Source organism: Hakea prostrata, chromosome 2, assembly GCF_041222555.1.
Source record: "Hakea prostrata isolate BN-2017 chromosome 2, UWA_Hpros_2, whole genome shotgun sequence".
Classification (NCBI taxonomy): Eukaryota; Viridiplantae; Streptophyta; class Magnoliopsida; order Proteales; family Proteaceae; genus Hakea; species Hakea prostrata.
In genome coordinates, this window is record NC_142601.1 from 62520152 (window position 1) to 62542943 (window position 22792).

The following is a 22792-nucleotide window of genomic DNA, read 5'->3' on the forward strand; positions in this document are numbered from 1 at the left end:
CTTGTTCTTGAGAATTGAGAATCCAAATCCTCTCTGTCCAAGGATAGTGTCTGCTTATCCATGCAGGCCTCTAGATGAATAATACGATTGCTGCTTGATGTCTACACAAGCCATGTGTCATCCATCCAAAGACTGGGGCAAATGGCTGACACTATCATGGGTGAAGAAGATATTTATTGCTCTCAGGAGCACAGATCTCAAATCTCTAAACTCCCACCTGCAATTTAATGTTGGTATAAACCCGGGTTTGTCTCCGCTATTACCATGCATGCCAAAAAAAAGCAAATTTCTGCCAGTAGATTTAAAACAATAAAACCAGACGTCGTCCTTGTCAGCTTTTTAAAACCAGAAAATGGTGCTTCCAGGGATAAAAATGGTGACATCAAGAATGAATTGTCTATTTGGTCTTTAAGGATGAAATTCCAGATGATAACAATATCCCCAATAGGAATCGTTATCTTGGGCTACCGAGCTAACCTGATGAGATAATCATTGGGCAATAATGATCCACAAAAGATAGTGATGTGACCGCAGAGTTGTTATCACTGGTATTATGGTGTAGATGATGAAGTTTGCGGATCCAAAGGCATAACTGTATGCAAATGTGGAGAAGAAGAGAGTCTTCTACCACATTTTTATAACTAGCACAGGGGCTTCCCTTCACTAATAGTTTGGTTGGTATTTTTTCTGCAAAAAACGTTTGTTCGCATCAACATTTACTTAAAACAGAAAGGTGGTAGGTCAAAGGACTATAAGGGAACCGTTTTTGAGACCGATCTGAGCTCTCCATTGAACCAGCATGAACTAGTGTTTCTGTGATAATACAAGAACTAGAAACCATTTATTCACTTCCCACTCTTCCCTTCTCTAAGTTTGTTTCTCGGTGAATTTTCCTCCATTCACTACACCTTTCTAAAGCTTTTCCTTGCTGCCATTCATTTCACTTATAAATTTTGTTACTTCCCTAAACTATCAGACTGCACTTTGTTGCTGTTCACTTTCGGCTTCCAGGCATTGCATAGGATTCATCTAACATTTACTTTTACTACTGCAATAGACAAGTTTTCTTTAACTCTGTTCTATGGATAGAGGCCGACTCCCATCATACAAACCCACGGTGTCTTCTTCTGCCCTGCAACATTCAACATTTGGGATGGTTAATGTCTCCCTTTCCTTTAACATCGGAATAGGTTTTTCAGATGGTCTAGGTTGACATCTCTGCAGACTGCTTCCATGATCTTCATCTGGCTTCAGATTCCGAGTCACTTCTGGACCAACTAGTGTAATATTCCAATTTCTGTCAGATACTCCAGCAGACTCAACACCTCTTCCCGTTGATCCTTCCATTCTCGATAGTGATGATGCATCACCAAGTCCTATATTGCAGAAGGATATGCATCAACCCCTGACACCTGAAATTAAAAAGGATGCCTAATAAAAATGAGAGGAAAGCTTGCCTGTGGATTTGATATCTGTAGCTTTTGTTTCACGCAAGCTCTTTTTCAGCAATGTTGCACCAGGAAACACCATCAAATTGATCTTGTTTAGTTGAGTTCTGTCTCTATCTTCCAAGGGTTCAAAGCCAAACCCCACTGTCCACGTATCAACTAAATTTGGAATAGCAGCTAATACCAGTTTCTCAACCTTGAAAGACTCTAACATCTGCCATCACATAAGCAAAACAGCAATTGACAAAGGAAAACAGTTTTAAAGATATGCACTTAAGAACATCCAAGCAAGGTGATAAATACACGTAATTATTACTAACTAGGTAATGAATAACTTGTGGCAGTTCATTACATTGTCCCCGTATGCCAAGAAAGTAGGAGCAGGACACGTTACTTTACCCATCCAAGCTGATATAATCTAAAATTTAGAAATTAATTTTTCTACCAGAATGGTGCAAAAATTCAAATGCAGCTTCTAATGAATACCTCTTCAATAGCATTTAAAAGGCGCCGACACATTCCTTGCCGGCGATATGCACTGCAAGTAGCAATAAGAGGCAGCTCTGCAACTTCCACTCCATGCACCCTACACAAAAAGCTAAGTTTGATTCAGTGTACTCTAAATATGTTATAATTAACACATGGTTTTAAGTTTTAACATAAGCAAGGGAAGAGAAAGCCAAAATATGATGATTTCTTACCAGTACACAAATTAAGCCAGATTGAATTTTGTGCATATGAATCCCATAAAGAGAAAAGAAGGGCAATCGAAAGAAAAGGCTCCTATCCATAAAGCTGTTATTCGAAATTCTGGGCCTCTCACAGCTGATACTGTACATGTCCTATATTATCTCATTTCAGATTTTCCCTTTATTGGTCCCCCCCCCCTCCCCCCTTTGGATGGGATGTCCAAATTTCTATGAATTTCAGTAAAATTAGTAATTTCAGACCAAAATGATTTCCACCTTGGCCTTGCTCCATGTCCCAAGCCCAATATCTGTACCCACACTTTGCCTATTATGAAAACATATTTAGGAACTTTGCAAGTATTGGAGAGGCTAAAGATGCATACCATGCTGAGAGACTGTATTTGTTAGCTAAGTAGTTTAGATTAAGCTCTTATTTTTAGCCATGCCTATTGTAATCAAACTCTAGGATTAGCAAGGTAATACTTTTTTGCTGTTGTGAGTATTTTGGCTTGAGTGATTTTATTCCTATTGTAAGCTAGGCAGCAATAAAATGTCATATTACAAAATTGTTTAGCTGAGATGAGGAAGTTAAGATGGATGTACTGTTAAACTAGGAAGGATAAAGTGAGGAACGAATGCATTAGAACTGATGTGAGAGTTGCTCGGATCAGCAACAAGCTCAGTGAATACGGCAGAACAAAGCCATTCTGCGTCTCTTACAAGAGAGATAATAGAAGCAACCTCTGTGGAGATGAGGACAAAAGGTGAAAGTTAAACGCAACAGTCCTCACAGAACAGTTAGATAACCCCAGATAGGTACTCAAGAGTAATGTGGTAGCTATCCAAGCCCATCTTCTATCATAGCCACCATCTCATCATTATTTACTGCTAATCAGGGATAAAAACAACTAAGACTACAGAAGATCAAGATACACACCTTTTTATCATAGCATCTCTTAAAACCTAAGGGAAATGCAGGAAACCACATTATATCATCAACCAGTCTGTCCTGTCTTTGCACTGAAGAAGTGGGATGCAAACATCACATTGATTCCCTCAGAATCATTGACAAAATAGAATATTGGAAGAGAGACTCACATTCACGACTTCATTGAATAGTGAAACTCACTTCTACCTAGGATGCAACAACATAAGCATAGCAGAAATAGGCAGCCTTCCTAGAACAGGCTCTAACAAGACCTCAACCCCAGGACTGGATCATTGCTCAAGTTAATTGTTTTGTTCCTATTGGCTTTAATACAATAGAACCATCTATTGTCCAAATCTCTTCCATCTACCCTTCTTCCTCTACAGACTCTGGTTTGCTTTTCTTTGACTTTGTCATATGAGACTCAAACCCAACCCTTGCACTAACTAGCGCCCAATTACTAAAGCAATGATGTAGATGCAAAGTGAAATATAATAGAAGAGTTTAAGAAGAAGAGGGCTGGTTCATCTTTGAACCAATCACTTGGCTCCATTGGGCCAAGTTGCAAAGCTAAGCTTCTAGAAAAAAGCCAAATCACTGTTCACATGAAGAGTGTCACATCCTATTTTGTCTTATTTAGAAAGCACTTTTTGGCGATTTGTGGGGTCCATAGCTTTTGGGAAGAGTGAACACTGATTTGAGTTTATTAACTGCCTAATTAATTAGTTTCTATTTTGGTATTCAAGCATGTGGCTGATTGATAAAGCCTAATTTTTAATTTTTAATTCTAGCACGATTCTATTTTAGTTTCTGCAGCCCTCTCTAGCAAGCTATAGGCTGCTTGTGCCCCCCCCCCAGGATCCTCTTGTACATTCTTTCCTTTGGGTTTTTTTTCACAATTAGCTTATTCACCCAAAAGAAAAAAGTATCTATTTTTTCTATTGCTGAGAATATTGGCCAGCTCAGTAAAGTCTAGCAGTTTCTATCATCTTTGATGCAACTTGGGGAGCAAGTATGCATTCTATAAATATGAAACAGACTGTTCACAGCCCACAGATTTCATGAACTAATTCATGAAGCTTTTTGCTTGAGTATATTCTTGTCTCTTTGCTTGAGCAATAAGAAGGGTGAGGAACTTGCTGTTGAGAGCTAAACACCTAGGGCTGGAGGAGCCTTGCTATCATGAGCTAAATCCACCTATCCCCAGTCTCTGTTCTCTTGTTAGAAGTCTGTTGCAGGTCCTTCAATCAAACCAGGTCTGCAGCTTGAAATTTTGGTTTGTTGAATTCTTTATTCCCAACATCCAACAAACCCTACTGGGTTTACTAGCCTCTTATTCCATCACATATTCTCCCATTCATTAAATCCACAAGCTTATCTATCCAACACTTCATTCCACCATTCAATCTAAACTTTCTATTTTCGATCCATTCCCATATCTGAGAATCAGGGCTTCACATTCACTTCAAATTTGTATGAATAACATCCTCCCAGTTGGACTACATTCGACCAATGTTTGAGAGCCATCTACTGGTCAGCTTGCGCTACAGCCCAAAAGTCTCTATTCTGAGCTAAGTTTCTATTTTGGCGACTGATCCAATCATTGGAATCATTCAAAACTTACAACAGTTGCTTGCTACCACACGAGTTTCAATTAAACCCAGGCTGATCATATTTCTGAGAGCTGGACTGTTACAGACCCTAAACTGATTATTTATGTCCTTTATGCTATTTCTCTATTTGTGGGTTATTTGGGGCTAAATCATCCTTCATGTTAGCTTTACATTAGACAAACTCATTCACTAAGTTAAAGAAAGAATTTCTAAGTACAAACCTATAATTCATAATGTGTACAAATGATTTCCCCATACGTATGACTTTGTAATGTAATACAAAAATAAAAAGATATAAGCATATATTTTCACTGATTAGAAAAGAACATTTGATGAAAAGATCAAAATACCAGAAATTTTGTAACAAAATTCATGACCAAAGTGCAAACATCGTAGGAGCCTGATTGGACAAATACACAGAAACTTCCTTTTAAAGTGATAGTATAAGAAGTAACATGTAACGTACTAGTTTCCATAGATATTTCTTTGCAAAAGACTTCTCTCCTAATTCACACAAATCAATATCCATTCAATAAGGTTTTTCTTTTTGCGGGAAAAAGGAACAGAGTTAACATCTATATTATTTAATAGAGAAGTTTGAACACAATAAAAGCATTTATATAAAAAAGGTTTGAGAACTTGATCTCCAATGCCAACTCAGCAGTTGAAAAAATTGAAGTAGACCGAGATCTCGCCAAGTTGGGTCTTTCTTTTTGGGTGGGTTGAAAACAAAGCTAGATAAAGGTAGCAAACATAAAAGTAAACTAAACTTCTGTGATATACTGATCAAACTGTGATATCCAAGATACAATCAATATACCTGAAATTACCGAAATATGACCAAGATCCCAAGGCGATTTGGGAATAATTCTCTGTTCAACTTCCTCAAAAAGCTAAATAAATGGGAAGTGTTTATTCTTAAAAAAGATATTCAGAAGTAGTGGGTGCCATTCTGTACATCTTTCTTCACATGGGTGCTGCTTCAGGAAAGAGTTTTACTATTCATAATCTGCTTAGAAGGGTTGAAGGTTGATAAATATATGCTGCATCTATGCTTTGAGTATGCCCCATCTATTTTGGGTTGTAACTCGCAATTTTGCCTCAGAAGTGTGGTGGAGAGCTGTGGTTGTTGCTTGGAGTCAACAGCTTCTTGCTGGTGTTGCAGTGGGAAGGAGAAGGCTTGTGGAAGGTAAAGCTGCAATCGATGAAAGATTTTCCCTACTGGCAATCTTCTAGCTCCAGTGGTTGGAAAGAATGTTAGGCAGGCAGGGTAGCCGAAGTCAATTTTCAGATCTACTGCAGTTTCTTTATGCTTCTTTCCCCCACCCCCGGTGGATGGTGGTTCCTAAATACATAAAATTTTTGCAACAAACTGCAAACGTCAGTAAGGGCCCAGCATTTTAGCGGCTGTACCTTCGGTTTGATGTACAGGACTCTTACATACTGTTTACAGTTTGTACAGCATCCTCAGGACATGAGTATCCCTTTTTTGACATGTTCATAATATATTTTTTTCCCTCCTTCCTAAAAGACAAATAATAATAATAACCCTAACATGGTAAGTCAGAAGGGTCCAAGCTTTCCTTTCTTGGAGCTAATAGCTTATCATTTCATGCATAATACATTACTATTATCCTCTGTTCACAGCATTTGATTTCCATCCAGCACAGAAGTTACCTCAGTAACTTTCCTCATCTAACCAAGTAATTTTTCAAGACTAATCTATTATCAACTCTCAGTTTATCACGTGTTTCACCTAAGGAATCTCAAAGGTAGAGTTATCACATTAACTACAGGAAACTCTTATTTAATGCAGTACCTGATAGACGCCACAGATACAAGCTCATCACCCTTCTCCAAGACCACAGTATAAAAGCCCTCATAATTCAGACGTGCAAAATTTGACCTGAAGAACATGCAGGGAATAAAATTTCACTCTGCTAGTAGAAAAAAAAAATTAAACAACTCACTCAAATGGAATCACGAAGGTCTTTTGGAAACTACACCAGGCACATGTAATAAAGATTATTATCAACCAGAATTTAGCCTCATGCTGACATGGTTTTGGTTCAACATTACTTCTGCCAGTACAGTCAGGGCTAAAAAGTTGGGGTAAGCAAAACAAAAGATTACAGCACAAAGCACCATAAATTGTGTATTTCTAAAATAAATTAAATGAAAATTCGAAAGCAAACACTGATAGATAAAGAACATCTCAGAACAGACTCCAGCACAAAGAGAAAAATACATAGCCTAGATCAACAGACTTGATCCTTCAAGTCTTGAGCCAAATTTGGTAGGATAGAAGTTCATTTAACCAGGCTTATGAGAAAAATTCAAAGGAGTTAGTGATGGAGGCATGGTGGCTGTCGATCTCCAGTGGCATTGCAACTGAAGATGAAACCAATTCAAGTCACAATGGCTACTCATACGGTGAGCAAGAGCTTCAGAGCCTGCAGAATTGCCAAGATGGAGAAAAGGATTAAATTGGAGTGACTACTTTGAAGGGCTTATGAGGAATATGCCTCAATACCATGATGTAAAAGAAAAAAATACCTCAAGGTGCAGCCTTAAGGATAACATATGAAAGACACAGATTCTATTATGGGCATGTCTAAGAAAGAATCTTTTCTTTCTCCATTTATAAGCTTCTTAAAACCAAAAAAAATTGTGTTTTCAAGAAAATTCACATTCTAAAACCCTCCTAAGGTTCCACATCAAATAATTTGCTAATGCATCCAGACCACTAAAGAACCATAGTTCAAAGATCTGAAAAATCTCTGAGATCTCAAAGATTTTGATCCTCTGCCGCTTGACACCACTGCTGCTTTGCTGCCCACTGCTCAGATGGTGCCATGTATTCAGAATAACAAGCCACTACTCAATGTTTGCACATAGTTTTACAGGTCAAATTTTAAATTTCAAAATAAGCAACCAAGGGATTTTTTTTTTAACACATGGCATCATCATCCAAGCAATGCGTAGCAAAGCAGCAGGGAGTGCAAACAGCAGGGGGTGTAAGTAAGGCAGCAGAGGATCGAAATCCAGATTTCAACCTAGTCAAGACGAGATTGCATATGAGATCCCAAACTTAACAAAGTTCTGGTATACTGAAATTTGGCAGGATTTTGAGAATCATGGGTATTTCAACCTACTCAAGAAGAAAATTCAAGGCACTCGTATGTCATGCAGACAGAGGTCAAAGCATGTTGAATCATAGTTATTGTTAGGGATAATGAGAGGACATGATGTAACACGATAAGGGAAGTCCCCCTATCGTGGTTTCCTAATTGGTCTGGGTCTTTGGTTCCTAGAGGTCTCCTTATTGGTTTGGGTCTTTGGTCATTAGTTTCCGAATCTAAGTGAGTTTTTTACTAAGCTTTAGGCTTAATTAGGTAAGAGTTTATAGTTATATTTCCTTCTGTAATTCCATTTCAGTTTATTATTAATCTGTTCTTGCCAGTTCAGTTGAATACACAGATTCTATTCCCAACCCTGTTTTCCAATTACTCTCTCTTCTTCTCCCTCAATATTTCTTTCTTCTTCTCTCTACCTAGTACTTGTTACAGATCTCGGATTATTTGCATGGTCTCAAAGCCATAATCTATTGCCAGTTTGAGTGTCATTTAGGTTTCTTGTTTAAAGAACGGGACCCCAGTTCAATGAAGTAAATGAAGTAGAGTTCCCATAAAGATTTAACACAGAAAATCTCCCCCTATAACATTTCTTTCTAAGATTTTAATTTTAGGGTTTATCTCTGTCACCATCCAAAATTAAAATTAAGGTCTTGTCGGATCTGATCAAGAAGTCGAAGGTATTCTTTCTGATTCAATTGTGAATGGTTCTGCTCCTGCAACCTTGAAGAATTCTGGAAAAGAAAAAGACAACATTTTCAATCTCGTTGGGGTGTTCATAAGCAGATTGATCAAAGAGAAGTGTTCTGTTTTTTTTTTTTTTTAGAATATCATTTTCCATGGGAGAACTTTGTTGTTCAATCTCATTCTTGGAGTTGTCGTGGCTTTTGGGAATTTCTGTCTTTGACAAAGAGAAAGAGAGAAAGAGGAGTGTTACTACAGATCTGGAAATGCAAATCTCTTGGATTTTGTGATTGATGACTCAATGATGAATTGTGAACTCCTGTTTGTGGCCGGTTTAATTAGTTGAAGGTCTTCTCTGAAGGTTCTTTATGCAGTCTATGGTTGAGACACAATTTCTACTCTTGGATTCTCTGTTGCTGGTCATTAGTCATAGGTTTTCTCCCTTCCCCTTTGTTTCCCCTGGTTTAGATGTTAGAGCCATTACTGTCAAGAGGTAGAAGACCGTCACGGTTCCGAGAAAGGAATCGGTTCCTTTCTTAGGCTTAACTTATTTCCTTTTAAAAAAAATTCTAGTTGTCATTATTGCCCTGTCCTTTCTCTTATTCCACTTCTTAGATCCCTATTTTTTTGGCTGCATATTACATCATGGTATCTCTCATTATCTGTAACAGTTATCAAGACAGCATTGCGACCATCACGTTGGAAAGGGCCTAAAAACCAATGCGACACCAACAAGGCAGCAAGGGGAGCAAGGAAAAGTTGACAACTTGTGTCTGATCCCTTGAGCCATAAACGGACTCATTTTGGCACATCATAGTTCACATCAGACTCACAGTATTGTATTGCTGGGACATGGAAGACTAGAATGCCTATAATATATGTATTATTCACTATAACTGGGTGTCTATGCAATTATCATTGTCCACTATGTTCTGTAACTTCTAATTTGTAGTTTCTACTTTATGGTTACTTTTTAATCTTTTTCTCGGTTGTAAGTTGAGACAGTGAATTGAGGTGAGCTTCTGAACCATGTCAAAATCTAAGTACTTCACTCCTAAATAATATTTTTTGGTAGGAAACACTTAATCCCTTCAGAATGATGTTGCCTACAAAATTAAGGCAGGATGGATGAAGGGGAAAGATGTTTTGAGGGTTTTATGTCACAAGTGCATGCCTGTTAAGCATAGAGGCTCTGCTTATTTCAGCATAAAATTTTACTGGGAAATTCTCTACAAAATTCACTTTAAAATTTACTTGTTGAAAAATGTTACCAATGCTTGTTTTATGCTAGAAAAACAAGAACAAATTAACGAACTTTTAAACAAAATAAAATTAAAAATTATGAAGTGAAACTTACCATGCAAAATTCTACAGGAAACATTGTACGTTAAAACAAACAGAGGCAACAGGAAATCCTACATGACTGTAACTGGACAAGCTTTGACATATGGGGCACAATATCGGGCACTTAAGAGGAGTAATATAGATAAGATACGATGAGTGGCAGGATGATAATTTTTTTGAGGCGGAAGGGTGGCAGAGGTAAAATAAGAAGTGATTGTATTAGCCCAAATTCAAGAGTGACACCAATCTAGGATAAGCTATGGGAAAGCCACTTGAAGTTACATGGTAATGTTCGAAGAAGACCTGTAGAGGCACCAGTAGGTCAAGAGTGACCAGTCAGTTTGACGGAGTCAAATGGGGGTATGGGCATAAAATGACCATTAGAGAAGTGACAAGAAAGGATATGCATTATGATAGGCCTTGACCCTCAATCCTAGTATGACAGGAGAGAGTTGTTTGGAGGACAAGGATTCGTGTTACCAAAGCCTCATAGGGGTTTATCCCTGGGATGCTACAATGACCGCTACTTTTGACTGCTTCCTTTCCTTAATTTCTCTTGTTGATTCTCCTTTTCTATTATTGTCATAGCCTCTTTTGGGTCCATCTAGCCAACCCCATTTAGTTGGGATTAGGTTATGATTGTTGATGTGGTTTGCACTTGATTCCAACTACTCACTAACACAAGTGATTTAGATGAGAATATGCTAGAATGGACAGAAAATCAAGAAATTACCCAATCCAGAAGGGAAACAGCAGTCTTAATTCAATTTTAAATTGATTTTAAATAGTTTTCCTTCCATATATAAATTCAAGCAAACAAATAAATAAATTGCAGACAGTAAAAAATGTATTATCATATAACTGAAAGGACTGATGGATGGAGGGGGCAATAATTTTACAACTGGAAATACCACCTCCAATAGTACAATGCATAAGGAATCATATCTATGCCAGTTCTGCAATCCACCATATGTATAATCCACTTATCATAAGATGAAGGAAATGATGGACAGAAGGGGCAATAAGTTTACTACCGAAAATACCCACCCCCAATTGTACAATGCATGGGGAATCATATCTATGCCTGTTCTTGGGTCCACCATTGGAAGAAAGCATTCTTCCATAAGTCTAAGAGCAACAGCTAATTTTGAGTTGCATTCAGCCATTAGTGCACATTTTTGCACAGAACGGATCTTCTGGTCACCATCAATACATTTCAGCAGCGTCCAAGAAAAGTCATCTGCAACATGGTTTAAGATACCAACACGAGAACGAAGACCCGTGTAGACCTGCAAACATAAATTCATCAATTAATTTCAACAAACAAGGCAGGCCAAGAGAAATTTATAGCTTCAACAACAACAACAACAACAACAACAACAAGCCTTGTCCCAACTAACAGTTATAGCTTCAACATGGCATAATAAAAGCCAGCTGTGAATTACAGTTGACCACATGGTCCACATCAAGACATACCAAACTCGGATTATAATGCAATCCATGTTCTCTTTTACAGCTATTTCCAGTGCTCAACTCCTAGTTACTTTCAGGCCATAGAATCCATTTCAAATAATATTTCAAATGGAAACTTTCTCCAGAATTAGTAAAAAAGAGAATGGAAATAGTGATTCCCATATGCTTTTATTAAATAGAACCAGGAACACCAGAACCACGTCAAAACTATAATAGGCCACATTTATGACAAACATCCCATGATTCCCCTTCCCTTTCTCTGTCACATCTTGACAGAAATCATAGTTAATCATTTGATGTAATTATGTCTTTGTAGACTGTGGAATAGAATTTGAAAGAGAATGCTGGCTTCATGGCTGTTGCAGTTTCCACACAGGCCCTTTTACAGCCATTGTATTGAGAGTTTTTATATCAACCATTGGATATTTTCCCCCCTTTTTTATCTCTACTCACACTGCAGGTCCTGCATCCTCCTCCACAGAAGGTATCGAAGTAACACCAGTGCCTCAACTGTCTCTTCTTCCTCATATTGTCGTTCTGAATTCGAGTCCAGATTTCATTACAGGTATATGTTATGATTTGTAGAGTCCTGGTTGGAACGAGTGTCGAATACTAATCCGTTTGACTATATCCAGCAGTGATTTGACTTCAAATTCCCCAATCAATGTACAACGATCATTTTATGAATTCTATGCATACATGCACTGACCTATGGCTTACTTGCCCACTAATTTATGAGTAATATAATTGAAGTTTCCTTCAATATTTGGCTGTGTTGATTCATGGTGTGTCTAGACAGGTTTCCATCAGTGGTATAACAGACTCTTTTACAGGAGTGGCTTCTAATCTTTGGTCTTTGTAATCTTATTAGCTCAACTTTACTTCACCTAACAGTGGTCTGCTGCAAGCTTGTTTCCTGCCAAGTTTCTGACTAACGTTTTTGTTTATAGCTTCCAGAGTTCTACATAGATCTTCTTCAAATTTGATACGCACGTCTGGTTATTAGATCTCTTGATCTTTGAGCTACATCTAAAGCCCTTTAGCCTATATACAAGTACTATAGGGCCTCCTCTTTTTCCCATTCTCACTAGGAGAAATCCATGTATCACTGGATTGATCTCAGACAACTGGCACATCAAGCAGGCTGACACTCTGATTAGCCTGCTGCAAGTTACATAGTTCACAATGTTCTGGAGATCTTGAGGATTTCTGATAGTCAATTCCAGTTATAGCTAGGATTGGTAATTGCATCAGCTGCACCAATTAAAAAAGAATCACTAAGTAGAATGTTGCACAGCAATGCACTGCAACTGGCCCACCACTCTGAAAACCCAATATAACAATGATAAATTCAAGGAGGAGGGAAAGAAGAATTGCGCCAGCATCGGCAAGGTCTCAAAAAACAAGGGGAAGCCAGCACAAGATCCATCAGAGTGACAGCTTCCATGTCAATTATCTACTTCGTATTGCCATCCCAATCCTCAACTGATCTCATTCCACTGGATATTTTCTCTATTTGAATTATAACCTCAAACAGAACACAATAACCATCCTTGACTCAAATTTGAATTATGAAACATGAAGACATACCTCCTTACAGTTTTCCCCACAAAACCATGTACCAGAAACTATGTCTTCTTTATGCATATCACTTTCTTGTACACATGAACTATGATCTGTTCAAGAGAATCATGATAAAGGTTTTCAGGAGAAATAGTAAACAAGGAGACAATGTCAACTTCATATAATAATGTTATTACTAGAAACAAGCACGAAAAATTTAACAGGAAATAGGTTTAATTTGTTGGAACTAGTAGAAGGAAGAGATGTAAATCACATAATTAATGTTTTAACCAGCGCTTGACCCACTCATTTAGTGAGTCTACCACCTTAAAATAACTACATAAAGGTTCCAGATCCAGCTAAAAAGTCTAACCCAATCGATTGCTTATTCATCCAATTACAGCCAATTGCACAATTATCAGCATCAGGTTTTATGCATACTCACCCCTTCAAGATCAGGTCATACCAGTTAGGCCTGGTAGATTGAGGCAATATAACTGTTCATACAGCAGGGCCCTATGCTCTAAAACATCAATGTTGACAAGACAATATGTGTTCACATTTGGCTGACTACATGCAACGTTGCTCTGAACAGCAGGAGAACAAGTTTGCTTAACTTATGCATCATGAAAGTGCACATGTTAAAACCAAAAAGTCAATTTAAAATTTCTTTTGAAAGAGAATCAACTTTCAAGAAATGCCATGATCATGGAAAACAGAAAGTGTATGAACCTGAATTACAAATTGCACAATATAATCCACTTTGTTTCCATAGATTGCCCCTTGAAACCTCCAGTTATCAATATATAATCAAAATTTAGGTGATGCATATACTCAACCTGGTCATTTTAGGGACTCCCTGAAAGAAATGTTTCATCCAAAAGCTGAAGAAGAATATCTATTAAGGGGTGGGTGAGGGAGAGAGGTATAAAACAAGAGACAACAATTGAGGATGAAAGCAAAAGGCAAGAAGGAACAGCAACCATGACAAAGCATCAAAGACATGCAACACAGATATCATCTTCAAATACTTGACTGAACTATTTGTCAAGCTTCAAATGATAACATCAATTTTCTGTTTTGAAAGGAATAGATATCATTTTTGCAGTTATAAATCCATCTATATTGTATGTTTTTCCATTGTGATACCAACAGACCTATTTAAATTGATTCTCCAAGATCTGGAATCCAAATAACATATCTTTAGGATGTTAGTAACAAAATTCACTTCTTCAGGAAGCATTCAGGAGATATCTCATAAAAGACAAAAGGGAGAAAAGCTTACATTTATGCTCACACTGTGAACATTTTAGTACAACGAAGGAACTTGAAGCCTCTGTATCACTGACCACACTTCCACAAATTCGACAGGTGCAATATGGGCAATACCAGCTGCCTTCTGGAAGCTCCTGAAGGAAAAACGGGGAAAATAAGAAGATGCTCATTTGCTTGTGCAAGAATATCATCCTCATCCTGAACTCTCATTAACAAAAGGAAGTCATGATAAAGTAGTACATCAAGGTCCCTATACTTATCCAGTTGTAGAAGTAGCAGAAGTAGGAGGAGTTCTAGTATGTAATGGCATTAATCAACAAAACAGAAAAGTCGTAAAAAATAAAAATAGTAAAAGAGTTATGCAAATTAAAAATGAGTTCCAACACGAAACAAATTCAGAAACAATAACAGAAAAGAAGAGAAGCGAAATTCTAGAGGTCACAACTTCTCAGCTGGATTCATTTATAAACACATTAAGTATTGTTTTAAGTACTTGAAACCAAAAAATGCAATCTCCAAACCATCGTAGGCTGATCACTGAAACCATATGTTAAACATGCTATAAAGTTGTCGATCATGCAGAAATCATAATCTCAGAAAATGTGAACATCTGAGTTGTAAAACATGGCATTCATCATTTTCATCACGTACAAGATTCTCTAGGTGAAAATCCTTAGACAGGGATATTTAAACTAGAGGTTGATGGGACAGCATTCTTGCCATGTGGAGGTCTGATTAGTCCGATCTCGCCATTGGATAAAGCACACCCGGGATTGTCTATAGCTCAGATTTTGTCTCATCTCACCTGCATTGACCAATAGTGCAGATCCAGTTCAAAATGTAGTTCCATGTTAATATCTAGGCAACGGTGACGGTAGTATTAGATATTTGGACCAAAACTTCTGGATATCCCCAATTCCATGAGGGGGGAGGTTAACTCAACACTGAAACAACACCTAAAGTACAATGTGACATCTTAAAAATCACATATATGGGGCCTAGTAACAACCTGTAGCACGTTATATCCATCCCAACTATATAGTTCCAATGTAAAATCTTAAATATTCATTATAATGCTTCTAAAAGGCATACCCGATGCACAAGGCCCCCACAGGGGTATAGGGATGGTCATAATGAAGAAACCATACCCAAGCTTTCACATAGAGGCTGTTTCCAGAATAATATTTTGAGATGGCTTAGCAGTGGAATTAAAGCTTCAGTATCACATGGTTCACAAGAGTAAAATAGTTGAGCATTGCAGATTGCATTAAAAAAGGCAACTTAACTAATCTCTAATCATTTAGTAATGGGCAGTTGGTAATTGAATACTCTGCCAACTATATATAAATCTATACTCTCTACAATATGATCTTATCATGATAAATCATGACTTCAGCAACACTTCAGCCTGATGTAGATCAAACATGACGAAGAAGAAAAGGACCAAAACCAAAATCTAGGTTCAATAAATCCCCAAAGTCCAGGATCTAGTTCTGGTTCTGATGAGGTCTAGTGATAGGTTGTATAGGCCCTGATTTGATGGTACTGTTCATGCAATTATGGTTCATGTAGACCTAGCATGGGCCCCATGGAGTGAGCTTGCATGGAATTATACCAAAGCTACTACTGTCTTTAGGAGTTATAAAATAATGGAGGATAAGTGGGACTGCCAAAATACCTTAGTAGTCTACTTTGTTTTGTTTCTTTTATTACCAGTTTTCTATTGTTCTCTAGAATAAGAGTTTCTGTCATGATGTTTCATGTCTGGCGAATAGATTTTATAGGAATCTAGTTTGATCGTTGGCTACTTAGTTCAAATACTTTCTATTTTTTCTACCATACTTCTAAAACTAAAGAGAGAGAGCAGCAGCAGCAGCAGCAGCAAAGCCCATGATTGTTAACCGTGAACTTGAGTGTTCACGCCATTGTGATTGTAAAAGACAGCATCAGTGAGATGTCCTTGTAGGGAGAGGTGGGAGATCTTCTCCATAGTAGGTAAGATGCCTACATATCGTTCTTCTCTATGTTGTCTTCTTTGATTTCATTCCCTACAGTCTCTAAATTGACTACGAAACTGAATTATGAAAAGATTAAAAATACAGCTCAACTTGTGAAGTCCCTAATTCGGCCAACTACTCACAATGAGAGAAAAATGAAATAAGGTGAAAATAAACTGCTAATGACTACCCCACACCTTGACTGCTGACTGGGCAGATTAGATAAGATTCTAGATTCATTAATTCTAGATAATTAAACCAGAATTAAACGAAAAAAGTGGTTTCACAAGTTAATTTAACTAGCCAAACCATTTATACAACAACATAATCAACGCAAAAATGAAATGAAATGCACATCATTAAATTTAACCAGCGCCACTAAACAAGGAAAATGCCCAATTGGAAAATCCAAAGAAAATGCATGAATCATGCAAATGCATAAATTTTCCAGCGACAAACCTGTGCAGAAAAGCAGGCCTGATGAAAAGTAGATGGGCAGTTATCACAACATATCAACTCACCCCCATCACCACAAAGTCCACATGTATCATCATTTTGATCCACTTCATCAACTTGAGTTGCTCGCATCCCACCTTTCCTGGCCTTGTATTCAGCTGACCATGCTTGAAGCTGGCATAAGGTGAATGGTGTACCAGACTCCATGAAAAGGTTCAAGCAGGGCCTATACAGCTTGAAACCAGCATGAACTTTGAATTCAGAAACAGAAAGCACCTTATCGCAGCACTTACAACGTATACCATCTCTGGTAATCCAGCCATCCTTGACGACAGCATCATCCTTTTGTCTCCGGTACTGGACCACATCATTCACAGATACAACACCTGCATCAATCAACCAGGATAGCACCGTTCTCTTCCCCATGGACAACTGCTTACCATCCATGTGCTTCCCGCCTTTACCGGGGCTTCTTGGAAGCAACTTGCAGCTGTTGCTCTGACTCTTAAACTTCCTCAAAGATTTTGAGTTATAGTGCTTCCTTCCAGTTGAGGACTGTTTGGACCCAAAATCCTTGGGCTTGATTATGGCAGCAATCAAGAGGTCATCATCCTCAATCTGACACCGACGTGATCTCTTCCGTCCAGATTTTCTTGTCTTGCTAATTTTGCTGGAATACTGAGAATCCTCAGACCCGGTCTTCATTGGCAAAGTGTCAGCACTAGTACTATTGTCCAAGTGAAGCTTCTTTCGACCTCTTTTACCGTGAGTCACCACAGCTATTTTTTGAGAATCATTGCACTGGTGCAGCAACTTCTTAGCTCTGTATTTTTTAGCACCTTGATGTTGGGAAGAGCTGATAAACAAGGATTTTTTCTGGCCTTCATCAGTACTTGCTTCACCTTTTTGGCATTTGTGGCTTTCACCGAACTGAGAACGAGTTCTAAGTCTCTGGCCATTTTGTGAATTAACCTTCTCAGGAGTGGACAAACTTAATTCCCTATGATGAATGCATGATTTTATTTCGGATATCTTTTTAGACTTCTTAGGTGCCTTCTTTAGTGCATCAACATCTGTTTCTGCCACAGATGCATGCTCCATTTCAACTTCTGTAGTTTCAACTACCTTGCTACTTTCCTCTGCTAGATGTCGAGAGAGCTGTAGTCCTTCTGTTGGAACCTTCCTTTGAAATAAATATGGTTCTTGACAGGAGAAATCCAAATTACTCTTCTCTTTTTCAACCTCATCAAGACAATGTACTTCCCCGCTAGGGCATCTATAAACAAAAGATAGATTTTCATGATGCATGGATCTTCCATCAGCAGTTTCAAGCATATTTTCCTGAGAATGCCCCTTTCCCTCCCTGTGAACCAAAGCTCCATGGCAAAACATGCCCCAAGGATTAAGAAACAGATTCTGCCGTTCAACTGCAGACAGCTCAGACAGTTGACTAGAACGAAGTTCAAAATTTTCAATTACAGAGCTTGGCTGATTAAGGACTGGCAAACTTTCATGGTCATCTTTCTGATTACAATTATAAGGGACCCTCTCAACCACAGCCTCTACAAATTCAGAACACAAGGGAGCAGAATGCATACAAGTATCAACCTGCACAGCCAAGTTGTCTGAGTCACAATGAGATATTGAATGGTCCAACTGGTCCGGCAGACAGCCTTGCAGGTTCTTCTTTCGTATCTTATCCAATGTTGTACCCTTCTTCATACCACATTCATCTGATAGACCTTCTGTAGCAATTTCCCGTCCCACCTTCTGTCCAGAACTCTCCTCATTAGAGCTAGTCACATTGAGGTTTCTTTCTTGCAGACAGAAAACATTTCCAGCCTTGCCTAACACTGTATCTATATTTCCCAAAGTGATTGGAACATCATACAACTGGTAATCAGAATGGTTGCATGAGAAATCAGACACACCAATTGGTGAAGAGCTCGGATGCAAGCTGTCCGTTTGATGTCCAAAGGTTACAAAATGCTGACCTCTGATCCCCTTTCCAGTACTTTTTCCCACTACCATACCTTCTGCATCAGTGAGATAAATTGATCCACCTTTCAAAGTTTTCACAGCCCTTCCCTGATTCTGTTCAGCATGAACTGAGAAATCTTTATTGCTACTCTGCGCACTGACAGTGTCCTTTCCCCAGGTAACAATCTCGGCACCTCCAAGGGCTGGAGGTGATTCATGTGGTAAATTATGCACCCGATTAATTGCCTGACCCTCAACAACCTCATTGCTAACTGTATCCACATTGTTTGAACTGATAAATAAAGCACTTCTAGTTGCTTTGATAACTTTCCCCCCCCTAAGTGCACCAATCTTTTTACTAATATACACTACAATAACAAAAGGATCTAAAGTATTCCACAGACAAGCCAATGAGGCACAAGTTTCTGTTTGATGTGCCACTTTTCCAATTTTCATTAATGTGTCTGATAAGTCCGACCAGAATTCGTTGATACCAATCCACTGCTTTTCATGATTTTCCTGCATCAAACTGTATCTATCAGCTTGAAACCTCTCACCACATGACCACCAAGCTTTCTGAAATGCACGCACACGCTCCCCCTCAGGTGAAACATATACTGGAGCCAAAACATTCCTATCCTTCCTTATTCGCGTTGAAAGACCCCAGCCTGCAGCCTTAAGCAAATTATTGACATGATAACGGAGACATGGACGGAGATCCTTCACAGAATCAATCTTCTGTGGAACTATATCTATCTCAGATGTTGGGGACCTTTCTCTGGCAGTGATGGATGAATCTGCAATAGAAATTTTTGTTATAAAGCTTTCATGAGAAACAGGTGAAGGCATAGTCTCAATAACTCTGGTACCATTCTTTCCAAGCACAGTAGATACTTCACACATGGAAGCACCAGGTACAATGTCATCTCCATAGTCCACATGTTGCTTGAGAAGACAACTTGATGTAACACCCTTACCTGAAGGTTCAACCAGCTGGCAGGTCATTTTTTGACCAGCACAGTGTGAATTGGGAGAGGAGATACAAGAAGCAACTTTGTTTCCAGTTTGGATCTGAGTTTTGTTCCCCTCTTCAGATAAATGCTCAGTTGAAATTTTATCCCTCACAACAGAGAGCTCATTGAATGACCCATTCATTAGCTTAACATTTACACCATGGGCATTTAATCCAACTGAAGAAGCTGAGCTATCCTGAATACATCCTGATTCACCAATTCTTCTGCCAACTTGGTAAGGGCAGTCCCTTCCAAGTACAGTAGTTACTTCACACTTGGAAGCACCAGGTACATCAATGTCACCTCCATGGTCCACATGAAGTTGCTTTAGAAGATAACAACTTGATATAACACCCTGACCGGAAGACTCGACCAACTGGCATGTCATTATTTGACCAACACAATGTGACCCATGAGAGGAGATACAAGAAGCAACTTCTTTTCTTGTTTCAATCTGAGTCTTGCTTCCCACATCAGGTGAACTTTCAGTTGAGATTCTATCCCTCGCAACAGAGAGTTCATCAAACAAACCTTTCATTTGCTTGGCATTCACATCATGGGAATTTAATCCAACTGAAGAAGCTGAGGCATCCTGAAGACACCCTGACTCACCAATCCTTCTGCTGATTTGGCAAGGGTAGTCCTTCAAATGCCTAGCATCCTCACTTGCATTGGTAGATTCGTCTACAAACAAAGATTTTGTGGAGAACTGACTTGTTAGGGGTGAGTTCTCACAATCTGTGTGCAACAGCTTATTTTTGTGCTTACTGTCTGCTTCAAAATTGATAGCTCCGGTAACAAGACACCTCTTGCTGGTGTAACCCTTTTCATTTCCACGAAAAACGTCCATAAAAATCCGCCGTTCATCATTTGACCCTTCAAAGCCATCATCTTTTAAATCCTCGATTTCTTTCAGGAATAACATGTCTATCTTGCGGGCTAACTTCAGCTAAATTGTTCTCATCATTCCTTAAAACAAAGGAGAATAAGAATAAGTGTTATCCAACAAGCTAATTTCTCTCCATGTTAAACAAAGCTCAGCAAAATTCGATTAACCAGCAGAGAATTGAGATCTCTGATTGCAAATCAACAGAAAAAGGCCCACTAAGCCTTGACGAGTATAAAATCCATGCTCATGTCATCAAGAAACTGCATAAAATTAGTGCTACCAGGAAGGGGGGGTAAATTTTGAAAAGGGGAGAAGGAAGGCAGAAAAAGGAGGAGGGGGAGGAAAGGAATCAGAAACCTCAGGCAGACGAATATCTGTTTTCAAACCACATTTACCTGAGTCTCATATACAACAAACCCATGAACAAACCAGATAACACGCACAATTCCCTCTATGCTAGGCCAAAGGAAAAAACTCGAAACCAACTTCCAAGTTCCAAAACCCACATTGACAAAATTCGGCAGGAAAGGAATCAGAAACCTCAGGCAGATGAATATCTGTTTTCAAACCACATTTACCTGAGTCTCATATACAAAAAACCCATGAACAAACCAGATAAAATGCACAATTCCCTATATGCTAGGCCAAAGGAAAAAACTCGAAACCAACTTCCAAGTTCCAAAACCCACATTGACAAAATTCGGCATACCTGAGAATCAGAGCTTTTTAATAAACTGAATTTCAGCATTTCTCATCCTCGAGCAGAAAGTTACAGACATGCTCTTGTAAAAGGGAAAGAAAGAAATAAAACTAATCTGAAAACTCTGCTAAAGTATGGCATTGGAACCACACACCACTAAAACACCCAATTTCGTACGGTTATATCGGTATCTTCATTTGATGTCTTCGCTGGGGAAAAAACTACAAAATCCCACAAAGAATACGACCAGTCTCGGAATTCTACCCTAAAAATGAAAAGAAATCATTTTCACTGAAATAACAGCCAAGCTCCGCTTGGAACCACAAAATCTATGAAAGAGCCCACATTATGCAAACCGATGCACTCGATGCGATAGAAGTCATGATTAAGGAATCGAAAATAAATGAATGGAAACTCAAGGAAGAAGCAGAGCGAATGACACTTACCTCGGAAATGCCGATTCCAGTTCCAAAGCGATAGAACCACGGAGATTGTGGGCACGGCTAGGGTTTCTTCTCTTACAAAGGCAGATCCGTTACATAGAGCAAACAGGACAGCTGGAGAAGAATCACAAAGAATAAGCAAAGCTTCCTTTGGCTTCATCACCCCTTGAAAGGAAAGACAACCCACTTATAACCTCAATGCAACGAAACGTCCAGGTTTGGCTCTTGCTTTGGCAAACAGAGATAATGTGCGAAACGAAACTTCGCTCGTTCTCCTCTCCACTCACACCTTCCATGTACCGTATGGACTGTCCCTCTCTTTCTACGGACCCATTTTAAAAGTGGGTTTTAGCTCATTGTATATGAGACGAGAGGTTTAAGCTCTCTAACTTCGTTGTTTAACGCTTTTCTTGTGCATTTGTGCTCTCTGTCTCTCTCTTCTCCCTCACTCATGTAATTCTAAAGATCTCAAATATTCGAACTTTGAATTGAATGACTGAGAAACCGAATAATCTAATTTGTAACTGAAGAACCCCTTTGCAGCCACTCGTGCTTGAGACTTTCGTACTGTTACGTTTGTTTTTGCAGTGGGAAAAATAGAGGGAAATGCATGCATGCTTCGCCTTTTCCGTGATCCTCTCCTGGGTGTGATATGAACGGCATTGCTTCGTTCTCTTCCGCCATTAGAAACCTAATTGAAGGTGATTACGGCCCTTGGCCCCTCTCGTGCTTCGTCTTGATTATTGTATCCGAAAAAAAAGCACCTTTTTGTTAGGACACGGTGGATACAATGGAGGGATAAGAGATATATTCAAATGGAACTCAAGATTTTATTGCGTTTCTAATCTGGGCCACTTTAAAGTAGGAAATAAAGGTAAGGATAGATTTACTTGCAGTCGAATATCTCAATGTTCTTCCCCAAAGAAGAAAAAAGAACATGTGAATATTCACCTTCAACACCCTGGAATGTATTGTATCAGCAATTGAGCACTAGGTATCTTCTTCGTATTCCAATAGGAGCCACCATTAATAGGGTATTCATCTAATACATTTCTCACTCTGGAAATATATCAGTTTCATTAACTGCAACTATCTTTAGTAGACCGTTAAGGCATTCAGTAGAGATATCTATAGAATAATGACATTGTCAATGAACTTTTTTT

The 22792-nt window shown here is 38.7% G+C and overlaps 1 protein-coding gene across 4 annotated transcripts; it reads right to left on the minus strand.

Annotated features, from left to right (window-relative positions):
• Positions 1–144: 144 nt before the first annotated feature.
• LOC149025521 (uncharacterized) lies at positions 145–22391 on the minus strand. 4 transcript variants are annotated; one of them, XM_089145731.1, is made up of 10 exons: positions 21633–22390; positions 19562–20566; positions 16608–19381; positions 14162–14285; positions 12904–12989; positions 10888–11129; positions 6498–6584; positions 1935–2046; positions 1458–1662; positions 145–1376 (listed from the first exon to the last, which is right to left on the minus strand). In XM_089145731.1, the coding sequence occupies exons 2-10, from the start codon at positions 20520–20522 to the stop codon at positions 1069–1071; spliced, it is 4899 nt and encodes a 1632-aa protein (XP_089001857.1). In that variant the 5' UTR covers positions 20523–20566; positions 21633–22390; the 3' UTR covers positions 145–1068. The 4 variants fall into 4 exon arrangements, 3 of the variants coding, with proteins under 3 accessions (XP_089001857.1, XP_089001855.1, XP_089001856.1); XM_089145729.1 differs by having other exon boundaries at positions 16608–20566; XM_089145730.1 differs by having other exon boundaries at positions 146–1376; positions 1935–2034; positions 16608–20566.
• Positions 22392–22792: the final 401 nt, after the last annotated feature.